This window comes from Atta cephalotes (assembly GCF_000143395.1).
Source record: "Atta cephalotes unplaced genomic scaffold scaffold00028, whole genome shotgun sequence".
Classification (NCBI taxonomy): domain Eukaryota; kingdom Metazoa; phylum Arthropoda; class Insecta; order Hymenoptera; family Formicidae; genus Atta; species Atta cephalotes.
The window spans coordinates 1382688-1395532 of record NW_012130092.1 but is presented as its reverse complement, the minus strand read 5'-3'; the positions used below and the strand labels follow the sequence as shown (position 1 = coordinate 1395532).

The 12845-nt window shown below is 27.9% G+C and overlaps 1 protein-coding gene across 1 annotated transcript; it reads left to right on the top strand.

Moving 5' to 3' along the window:
* Positions 1–6200: 6200 nt before the first annotated feature.
* Positions 6201–10824, top strand: LOC105620654 (double-strand-break repair protein rad21 homolog). The gene is made up of 12 exons (XM_012202144.1): positions 6201–6344; positions 6423–6652; positions 7032–7215; positions 7645–7804; positions 7878–8070; positions 8405–8628; positions 8708–8928; positions 9023–9208; positions 9339–9713; positions 9867–10001; positions 10172–10327; positions 10570–10824. Exons 1-12 carry the CDS (start codon positions 6201–6203, stop codon positions 10693–10695), a joined length of 2334 nt encoding a protein of 777 aa, XP_012057534.1. The 3' UTR covers positions 10696–10824.
* The last annotated feature ends 2021 nt before the right edge of the window (positions 10825–12845 follow it).

Below are 12845 nucleotides of genomic sequence, written 5' to 3'. Positions count from 1 at the left end.
AACGATTCGAACGATTCATTGCTGAATTTCATCTCAAAATGCAAACATGAGAAATTTAGATGAATGATGTAAGATCCGAAAGGAATAATTTTCCCTCACTTCGATAAATATATCTCTATCGTATTTTGTATATTATTAAAATCATTTTTTGAATAATTTATTATTTCAAAATTAAGTATTTTAAGTCATGCAAAACTCTGAAGACAATTTTAAAATAGTTATAAGATAAAATTTTTATATTCCTTGATAAAATGTATATTTTGGATCTTACATCATGTATTACTACTTTAATTGGTATAAAATCCAGTTACTACATATAGATAAGTTATAAAAAATTAGGCTGAAGTAAGTGCATTGAGATAAATAATAATAATTAATGAACGTAAAATGTCTTTTACAGAAAAGCGAAATTAATAAATCATATGCTCTACATTAAAATTTTTCATTTATCATTTCATTAGTAAAATGTATTTAAATAAGTGCGAAAAAAAAGGAGACATTTCTTAGAAAACAGTTTATACGTATATGTATATGTATACATACACATATATATATATATATATATATATATATATACATATAATGTATAGATATAGATATTGCTTTTCTGCACCAACTTATATAAAACTTAATCCTGAATGAATATTTGGGAATAGGATAGATAGGAAAAATAATAAACAATATTTATTAAATTGTAATAAACACTTTTCTATATAATGGTGTTCAGACGACAATTTCGTATACCCATAATTATTATTTTATATAATCTTTATATTTTTTTAATTTCTCGTATTTCATGTTTTTCAAAAATACAAATATTTTATTCTTTTTCGTTCTTAATAACTTCCAAGATGTATTATTTTAATATAAAAAACGATCATTGAAAGAATTTTTTTTTAATTATACTTTTGAGATTTGAAATTACTTAATAACAAAGCATTCACATTACACGTATGAATTTACAATTAATACACAAAATTTGAGTTAAATTTAATAATAATTAGAAATAATTCAAAGTGCTCTGATAAAAAATTTTTTATGCATGAATATGTAAAATATATATAAACATAAATAAATATTCATAAACATGTATAATCATATACGAAATATGTCCATATATGTTCATATATCTCTTTTTCTTTTGTAAAATTACTTTTTAATGTAATAGAAATAATAATAATAATGTGAAACATTAAAAATAATTAAAGGGTTAATTTTTGAATTGTTCGGAAATTTCAGAAAAAAAAACAAATTTGAGAAAATGTAAAAAAAAATTGCTCGTACACAATTATGCATAATTTTATATATAATTATACATAAGTAATTTTTTTATTTTTCTCAAACTTGATTTTTTTCTAAAACAAATAGTATAAAAAATTATCCTTTTAATTATTTTTAATGTTTTCACATTATTATTATTATTTCTATCACACTAAAAAGTAATTTTACAAAAGAAAGAGGGGAACACGAACATGTATGGACATATTTCATATATGATTATACATGATTTATGGATATTTATGTATATTTATACATATTTATACATACATATATGAGTGCTGAGTTTATTTCACAATGCATAATACAATAAATTCCATATATAATAAAGAGATATTCAGGATTAAGTTTATCCCAATTTGTTATTACTTATCTATTTTAAGGCAACGGATGTATGGAATGCTATACATACAGACATGTGTATATTTTTAATAAATTAAATTTAATAAATATTTTTGATAAATTGATAATAAATTGATCTATAGATATATAGTAATTAATAAAATTACCACACATCCGCTGCCCCAATAAAAAACGTTAATTTATCACTCACCAATCCGATGCGCAACAGCGGAGTTATATCAGCAACGCAGCTACGATGATTCTGTAATAAAAAGAATATGAAATCCAAATTAAAATAGAATAAAAAATCATTTGCAAAATTCTCTTGAAAATAAAATAATATTCAAAATATATAATCTTTATAAGCATCGAAGTTTTTAATTCATCATTCAGTTTTATTTATAAAAATAATTATTAATAAAAACAATTTTCTTAAAAATATATATTTATAAAATTTTAAAATAATTTTAAAATAATTTTATTCTAATTATCATTTTTAAATCATTAAAATGAAACTATTCAAGAATAAATTTAACAGAAGAAAAATACTGATGTTACATAAATAAAAAATAATATTTACCGCAAGGTTGCTCCGCCGGTGCCTGATGTCTCTCTCCCAAACCTCCTCCTCCTCTCAGAATAGGGTTGACATCCTCTCGCACAGGACACTCGCGTAAAACTCTCGCGAATAATATACTATAATCGCGCGCGGACTATAACCGAGTCCGATAACTTGACCAGCACTCCCGAAGCAAACGCGCGACGCGACGAACCGGCTGCGATTCGTTCATTTTCAAGTAAATCGGCGACGAGGGTACGTTAGCTTCCCCAGCTTGGATTTTACACGAAGAGAATGATTTTACTCAATATCTAAAAATTTATTTAGATATATCATTCAGATAGATCCGAAAATTTTTATATACTTGAGAAAAACCGTTCTTTTCATGTAAATATCCTCTGGGTGCTAGCTCTCCCACCACGCCAAGGTCGTGAGAGGGAAGATATAATCTGAAAAATGTAATATATAGTTATTACTATGCAATTACTATGCAATCGATTAACTTTTAGAAATGAATATCAAACACGTCTACAATTCTTATCATTGCGAAATAAATTCAGAACAAATAAACGAGTTGAATCTTTTATTTATAGATGATGTCTGTAAGATATGATTAGAGCTCAATGAAATGAGCTAGAGATTAATAAAAAAGAAAATTGTTTTTTTTATTATCAATAAATAGTTTCAAAGTTACGTTTAATTTTTAAATGGATACAACAAAAGGTGCACAAAAAATTTATTAAATTATTAAATTATAGATATTAATTGTGAAAATAGAAATTACGTTATTTGCATGAGATTTATATTAACATTGCTTCTTTATGATTCATGTGATACCGTTTATACAGACAAGTAACCAGTCGCGTGCCACTCTTCTTCACTTTTCTTTTTGAAACATATAATAATCGCAAAAAATGTTAGATATAATCCGAAATGTTGTATTTTATGAATATTCACATAATATGATTACTAGTATGATTAATTATTCATAAAGTACAACGTTATATTTGGCATTCTTCACGATAAAATTTCAAAAAATAATGTGAAAAAGAGTCGCATACGACACAATTACCTGCCTGTACGAATTTCTGAGAATGACTGCGCCGTAACTACGCGTAAACATGACGCGCTCTGTGCCACCCCGTGCCATCTCCACTCCAAGGTCACGCGCCAACCGTCTAACTGTTCAAATATTATATACAACGTATATTACGAAGTAAAATAACAAATTCTTTACATTTTTAATGTTCTCCGATTAATGAAATACTTTCTTATATGTTTAGCGGCGTGAATTGTTTAATGTGATATCATAATTATATTGTGATACACCGAAGAACATACTATTTCCCTGATGAAATTAAAAATCAGAGCGTAAGTCGAATGTAAGGAGAGAGTAACAGAAGCATAAATTTCTAGAAGGTGAAAATTGAAATATCAAAATGTAAAAGAAGCGTAAATGTTTCTTTTACATTTCATCGTTCTAATTTTCGCCTTCTAAAAGTTTCATCACGCTTCTGCTACTCTTCCATTACATTCGATTTTTTTTCTGACTTTTATTTTCATCGGGGATATAATTTAAATATAATTTATCTTATTTTTCTCGTATTAAGAATGCGAAGTAATGAAAATGAATTATACGATTCAAAGTGATAAAAAGTCATTATTTGAAATATCTAACAATAAGAATCTCATTTTTATATTGTATATGTGAGAACACATGAAATATCTAAAATATTCATGAGTGCGTAATGAATCTAACAATAAGAAATCTAACAATAGAGAGAAGAAATAAAGCAAAATCCATGCAACAAAACCTATTAATCTTCAATATACTCCTTAATTTTAGGCAACCATATTCGCGTTCGTAAATCTAATCTTTTCAATAATTAATATGCGACACACAGAGCGACTCGTAAAACACGTCCACCTCTTTCCGAGAACGCTGAGCGAATGCCGAAGTGATGACGTAGTCAACCACCACGCCGCGCGACACGCTCCCCCACCCTGTTTGCACGTGATACGCTCCCCCCCCTCACTCTTCGCCCGGCGCTCCGCCTCACTATATGCCGTTTGAATATCCAACTGTCGCGTATGAAAAAGATTCACGGTTTATTAAATTATTTGTATTTTACGTGATTTTACATTTCGCGCTTTGTTTTTGGCACCCCTGAAACATTTCTGTTCAATCTTATATTATTTGCATGGTTCTTTTAAACGTAATTAGTAATTACTCACGTGAGATATTCCAACATTATATCTCAATTTCATTATTCCTTTTTTAAGATTCATATTTAAATAAAGATTGATAAAATATTCTAGATATGTATGTTCTTTATATAAAGACAAATTTCCTTAAATCGTGAAACAAATTATGTTAAATACAACTTTGTGTGACTAAAAGTACTAAATATCTTGTTAATCATTTAATTTTCAGTTAATAAATTAATTTAAGACTACTATTAATGCAATTTACTACTATTAATGTAAATTATTTTTATATTTCAGAAAATTCTTTAAACTTACTTCTTTAAACTTATGATAGATCGATAAAATAACACATATACGAATTATTTAAAATAAAAAATATAAAATAAGTTCCAGAAATTTATTCAAAATATAAAATCGTAGGAATCTGTAAAAAAACAGATACAACTTATTTAAAATAAAAAATATAAAATAGTTCTCGGAAACTTATATAAAATATTAAATAAGAAATAAGTCAGAAGTGAAGTTATTTAAAATAATGAATACTAAATAACTCTTTTAATTTTTTTTTTATTTAAAATATATCAATAAAGATTTATCTTTAAGATATTTCATCTTTAAGATATTTCATAAAGAATTTTGAAAGATATCTTAAAGTTGTTTTATGCATCGATTTTAGACATTCTGCTTATTGGGCTCGTAGAGATTCTCTGCTTTCTTCTGGTCAGATTGAACTCACCTTTCGTTGCTCCTAGCCAATATTCTGGCTTCAAGTCAGAAATCGACAAAGGAGAAATACTTCTTTTTGCTGCCGACTAATATCGCCGGCAATAAACATAAGACATACATTTTATGCTTTTATATGATGCGCGAAACACGAATGTGTCACAAAGAGATCATCATATTAATAAAATTGACTAAACATTAATATAAATAATTATCATTAATAATAATAATAATTCTATTAATATATACGAATAAATTTCGCGTTTATTCAAAATCAAAAATATAAATATTTGACTAAAAACAAATTTAAATTAAAAAATTTTCATGTCAATAACATTTTTATTTCAAGAGTCGAATATTACGAAACTAGATTAAATTTCTTAAGGCTGAGTTTTCATTTGACGCTACGACGCTCATTTTCTAAATAAGTCACGTATCTCGTCAATGTCTCTAGTCAGACTCTGTTTTTCTAGGGACTCTAATTACGCCTAGTCTTAACTAGGTTGGTATAAGTGGGCACGCATAATCGTGATGAGTTTCCTTTCGAGTACGCGTCGGGCTGAGAACGTACCGTATGTGTTACATGTGTTGATTTGAAACATTTTCGCGATTGAGGTTGTTTTCTGTGCGAAATATGTCACGGCTCTGCGCGGCCTAACGGACGGTATTTCGGTGAGTCGCTGTGTATATTATAACGAAGAACTAGTATCAAGAGTTTAACGGGTTTGACGTTACCTTGTAACCGCCAAAACTGTAGACAGAAACGCCATCTTGTGCATTGATGTTTATATTTTCATAAATCGAACAATATTCATTGTTGACTTTTTATATATATTTATGGGTTAGATTGCATGCCATTTGACATGCAACATCATTGTCTAGTACTGAATTTCTTCATATTACTTCATATCAAATGCAACATTTTACTCTCAAAGAGAAACACTTCACTGATGAATTAGGCAGGATGGCATTTATTAAATATTTCCTTTTTCTCTAATTGTATTTCGTTTGTGCTTGAACTGAAAGTTTGATTTAATTAACTTACTAATTCTATCTTTTTACAGATCAACACTAGAAGAATCTAAGAATCATGTTTTATGCACATTTTGTATTGGCCAAAAAAGGGCCTTTGGCCCGTATATGGTTGGCTGCTCATTGGGATAAGAAATTAACGAAGGCACATGTATTTGAGACAAATATAGAAAAATCAGTGGATGGTATATTACAACCAAAGGTAAACATTATCTTATTGACCAGATCTGACAAAATTCTCTGATATATCATTAAATTCTGTTTATGATATTTCTAATAGGTTAAAATGGCTTTAAGAACATCTGGTCATCTATTATTGGGAGTAGTACGAATCTATTCAAGGAAAGCTAAGTACTTATTGGCTGATTGCAATGAAGCTTTCGTGAAGATTAAAATGGCCTTTAGGCCTGGAATGGTAGATCTACCTGAGGAACACAGAGAGGCAGCTGTAACGGCTATCACTTTGCCAGAAGTGTTTCATGATTTTGATACTGCTATGCCCGAGCTCAAGTAAGATAATCAAGCTTTTGTAAGAACTATGTAATAATATTTTTTTAATATATGATAAATAAAATTTTCTTTGCAAAGATATTTATGTTTATATCAAAACAATTCAATTTTTAATCTTTTATACACACACACACACACACACACACACACACACACACACACACACACACATGTATGACACATGGCATATAAAATATTTCAGCAGTAAAATATTATATAAACAGTAAGGAAATTAACATGTTGAATTTGCTATTGCTTATGTTATGGCCTTACGATTTCTACTGCAATCTTATCTGCTTATATTTTATTGCATAAATATTTTTTGTGTACCATAGACCTAACAATATTTTTAAATATTTTATATAAATTTTGTTTTCAGAGATGTTGATATAGAAGCTCAGTTTAGTTTGAATCAATCTAGAGCAGAAGAAATAACAATGAGGGAAGATTATGGCAGTCTGTCTTTAGTTACACATGATCAGGGCTTTGGAGACATGAGTTTTGATGCTGAGCCACCAGAGTTACTACGACATGGCAGTGGCATGGAACCTTCTTTAGATCAGGTAATATATATCATATTTGTTCTTTTTAATTTTACTTATTTAGTACTTTCAATCATTGTACTAAATAAGTAATGAGTAAAATTAAATATTTCACACATTTTTGAAGAAGTGATTTAGAATAATATAAATATTACAAATCTAAACAATCTTTAAATATAAAAATATTATGAAAAGTATATAAAAGTTCTTGTAAAACATTTATAAAATGTAATCGGTCAATCCATAGTTCTTTGTTCATTATCATATATATATATATATATAAAAATAGTATAATGTATGTATAATTATCATATATGTATATAAAAACTTTAAAAAATGTTTTAAAAATTTGTTCAATTTTTGTTAAATAAGCTAAAAATAAATGAATCAGTTTTTGATATTTTTAAAAAATAATGACATTTTAAAATATTAATTGTAATTTAATTTTAGAGTCACATGTTATTTAGTGATGGTCCAGGAATAGAGGCGGCATTGGAACAAAAGGAAAAAGAGCCAGTTGCAGGAACATCGACCACAACACAACCCATGGACATAGATACACCCATTAGAGACGATGGTTTTGGTGGTCACCTTGGTCAAGATATCATATGTATGGTCAAATAATTAATATTTTTTTTATAATTAGATCCAACGATCTTTTATAATTATTATTAATGTTTTAGCGGGAGGTCTGTTTGAAGGTGGTTTATTTGATGAAGCTCCAATGGGTGAAGTACCTATACCTGAGGTTAGTTCGATAAATGAACAACAGGAAGCAGGAACAGTTACTGGAACTGCTGCTTCTGTGCACGATGAGTCTGATGAAGATATGGGTGATCACTTTGGTGGACCAGCTTCTCCAATGGGAGGCATGAGGTATTTATCATTTTTTAAAAATTATAATAATAAAATTCTAAAATATGCAATTAAAAAAGAAAAAAAGCAGTAATAGTTGAAGCATTATTAATAGAACATAAATATTTATTTAATCTATTCAATAACCAAACTTTATTTACAATCTTAAGTCAAAATTTATATGTTTGCTTTCTGTCGAATAAAAATATTTATTAGCTAAACCAATTGATTATGTTTTAATCTTTATTACTTGTAATTGTTTTTTCTTAGTTTAATATTGCTTTCATTCTTGTTTGTATACTTTGCTATATACAACTTTAAAATTATATTAATACATTGAATACATTATGCACAGCTCTGACGGCTCTAGACCAGCTACACCAGCCGCAGTTGGAGAGGAAATTGAAGGAAGAATTAGCGTTGCCAGTCGGCGCTTTACACCAGCCCCACCAGTTATACCAGAAGAACATGCTATTGATAACATAGAAGAACCGCCACCTATGCAAGATCAAACTACATTACTACACGATGAGGAAGAAAGCTTCGCGCTAGCTCCAATTGATGCATCTGCTTTAAAAGGTAAATTTTTTAAATTTTAACATTGACATACATATTTATGTCTCGTAATTAACAAAAAAAAAATCATCGCTTTTTCTAGGATTCACGAAAGCCAAACGCAAACGTAAACTCATTGTCGATGAAGTAAAAAATATTTCTGGTGAAGAAATGAAAGCGCAGCTATCTGATACTAGCGATATTATCACGACATTGGATTTGGCACCACCTACGAAAAGATTAATGCATTGGAAAGAAACAGGTGGCGTAGAGAAGCTCTTTGCTTTGCCAGGAAGGCCTATCCCAGCTCGTGTTCTATTTAAAGTAATAATATTTAACATTTCTATGATTGTTTGAATAACAAGTTTTGAAATAATAATTATATAATAAATATTTCATTTTAATTATTATTAAACAGAATTATCAGAGACATCTGACCAGCAAGTCTTACGATCATGAAGACTTCGGGCGACTTGGAACTGACGAAGATGGAATGTCCTTAGAACAAATGAGAGATGCTCCAGAAGCAGAAGTAACTTCTTTTGAACAAAGTCTCCTCAATAAACGTACAGGACGAAAACGGAAAGCACCGCAGGATGATGAAGTTAGTCATTATAAAAATCATAATAAAGGGGGAAAGATAGATTCTTTTCTTTAAAAATAAAAAAGTTGGGAAAATTTTATTAGAATATTATAATTAATAAAATAAATATAAATATTATTACTATGTTTAGATAAGGCAACCTCCTCAACCAGCTCAACCAACTCCAGTAGAGATCAATCAACCAAATGAATCGGAAATTCCAAACATAATTGCACAACAGAATCTTTCTTCAGAATCATCTATGCCATCCGAAGTATCTTTACCAGTAGAACCATCAGTTTCTGACATAAGCAGCATTGTGCCTTCTGGCGAACCATCAGTTATTGTACCACCAACTACCGAAACGCCTTTGCTTGGCTCGGAAATACCGCAAATCGCACCAGCTGAAGTTAGCTCGATACTTGGCACACACGAAGAGCAAGTGCCATCAACATCGGCACAAGAAGAAGCCGCCACTGTACAAACATCCGATATGCCACAGATGGAAAATATGGGTTACGACCAAGTAAATAGAGAAATTTTTATTTTATGATAAATGCATTTGAAAAACTAATACGTCCTTGCCTTGCAATCATTACTTCAATGCTTTCTTATAAATCTAGAGAACGCTTGTACATTTAATATAGAAACTTTTATTAATGCTGTACGATTTCAACAGGCACAACCACAAGTTTCGTACATGGGTTATGACGAACAACATCCTCCAGCCCATACGCCTGGTGCAATTTCCGAAAGAGGACCAGCCACGCCGTGGAACCACGAGGATTACGAGTTTCCGCCATCCGTGGGACCTGTAATATACTTTAATATTATTTAAAAAATTATTTTATTATGTATTTATATAAATAATATAAAGTTTTTATTTTGTACACGTATCTATTAGTTTTATTAAGTTTTAGTGGAAATTTTTTTTAATCTATAAAAAACATTAATTAATTGTTTATAATATTATATGTTTTTCAGCAAGAAGAACAACAAATGGATGAAACTTATGAACAGTTTGAAGAACGCGTTCTTAACAAGAGAGCGGCGCATATGTATCATGTTATTAAAAGCAAACTCGATACCAAAGATAAATTAACACTATCGGAGATGGCATTTAAAAATAATCGCAAACAGGTTGGTCTTTTGGAAAACTATATCCTATGGCTGCGTTTAACAGAAAAAGTTTTGCGACTGTTGTCAAATTTTTAGATATAATTAGTCTTATTTTTACTCTTATTCTTTCATTGAATATAAGTGTATAAATCAACCATATTGCAGAATCTCATAACCGTTGTAAAGCTGTTTTTTCTACTGAACATAGCCAATATATTTATCTCTCTGATATTTAAAAAAAAATAATAATTCTGTCTTTACAGGTTGCACAAAAGTTTTATACATTATTAGTCTTGAAAAAGTTCCAAGTATTAGAACTCAATCAAGAATATTCATATGCTGAGATTATAGTCACAAAAGGACCAAAATTCGAAAATCCTGCATTGTAAAGGTTTATGCTCTCAATTATAAAACTTCGCGTATCTTTCTCGATAAAGAAAGGACGTTAACAATTATACATACAATATCAAAATAACATTCACATTTTTCATGAATAAATCGAAATTAATCCGAAATTATCTTAAATTGAAAAGTTTCAATTTAATGAAATTCATTGATTTTAAACACAGGATGGTTTGTGAGAAATGAGGAAATATCTGATGATTATTTATTTGTTTGGATCCCCTGTCTTGGAAAGATGCATAATGAATATTAGTTATTGTGAATATTAATCACATTGCATTCCGTTTTCCACACACATACACATCATTGACTGCTTTTTATTTAAATAAATTCTTAATTATATTAAATTTTTGTATTTAGAAATTGATTATGTCTTACATTATTCATCAATCCGAACAGGGTTTGTATATAAACATAGTAAATAACTAAAGAATATTTTACAACATATGTATCAATAACTTAAATCTATACATTGCAAAAGGTCCAAAACTACAGGTACACTCTTGACGTGACATTTATAAATTTTGATATAATTATATATCGATTTTTATTTAAAAATATTTAATACAATATTAACGCAATTAGATATTTCTAGATTTTCAATATATAATATTCAGGAACTAATTTTTTCGGGAATTTATTTATAGTACTTATATACACATTTCTTTATAATTCAAGCAGTTATTAATGGAAAAGTCAATTTAAGTATTTGAATAATAATTTTATGTATTATCAGGAAAAATATATTTTCTATTCATATATGTATGGAAAAAGCAAAAGCTCAAAAAGCTATTGAATTTTTGTAAATTTTTTTTTATAATTTAATTCATTTATATCATTTGAAATCATACTGATTAAAATTGCTATTATATCTATTGTTTGTATCTTTCTTCAAATATATTAAAAAATTTATTAACAAGATATCAAGTGGATGAGTAACTCAATAAAATTTTAACATACGAACTTTTCGGAAAGAAAGTAGTGTGTACTATAAATTATTAAAGAAAATTATTTGATAATATTATTATTGTACTTGTATATCTATCTTATGATGTACAATAATGTTACAAAAACACAAACAATATATATTTTAATGGACTAAATATTTGTTATTAAAATTTGGCAATAAGATGATGAGTTTACATTGTAAATAAGCATATATAATCAAGACAAAACAAATCATTAAAATATGATTGTAAAAAATGATTTCATAATGTGTCATTAAGTTTAAAATTAGTTAACTATCACGATGTAACAAATATATTGTAAATAACTTCTATTTAACGTATCATGTTTATTGAGAAAAATAAATATCGTTTATATGTAATATCATTTATAAACGATATTGACATACCTACTAAACATACATATCATATAATACTTAAAACTGTTATTCTCCATTATTTTCCATTAATGAACTGTCAGATACATATATCAGATAATAATTTATAAGTTAATAGAAGCGTTTCTTTATAATTATTCTTTTACACATACGTGATGCTAGAAAATAGGTATTTTCCAGCAAGGACAGAGTAACATAATGAATCATTATATCCCTGTTGTTTATCAACATTAAACAAGAATGAAATGATTTATTGTTTTTACTGGAAAATACTCAATGTCTAAACTTAAAACTTATTACTTTAAATATTCTATAACAAAATATTCACATTTTTTTATTACCGCATGTAGGATTTGTATGTTAAACACAATTTTATGAAGAGTGACACAAATTTAATATTGATTATTATTTATATAATAGTATATATTACATATTATTATATATTTATATAATATTTTATATTTTTATCTGAAATGAATTTATAATATACGTGCATAATACATATGCTTTAATCATACTGATTGTTAAATTACAGACCTTTGAATAAGATTGGTATAATTAGCATACACAATATGAAATACATTTTCACGATACTGTAAATACTATGGTTAACTACAAAATTTTCCATATAACTCAAAGAAATGTAAGTTTAAAAATATCCTAGTTTTAGTAATAAATACAAAATTAAACATTTCTCCTACATATTTTTTCCTACATTCTTTTTAACACAAATATCATATTTTGTTATGATATTAATGTAATCAGTGTAACATTATATGGGAGCGAGCGTGGCAA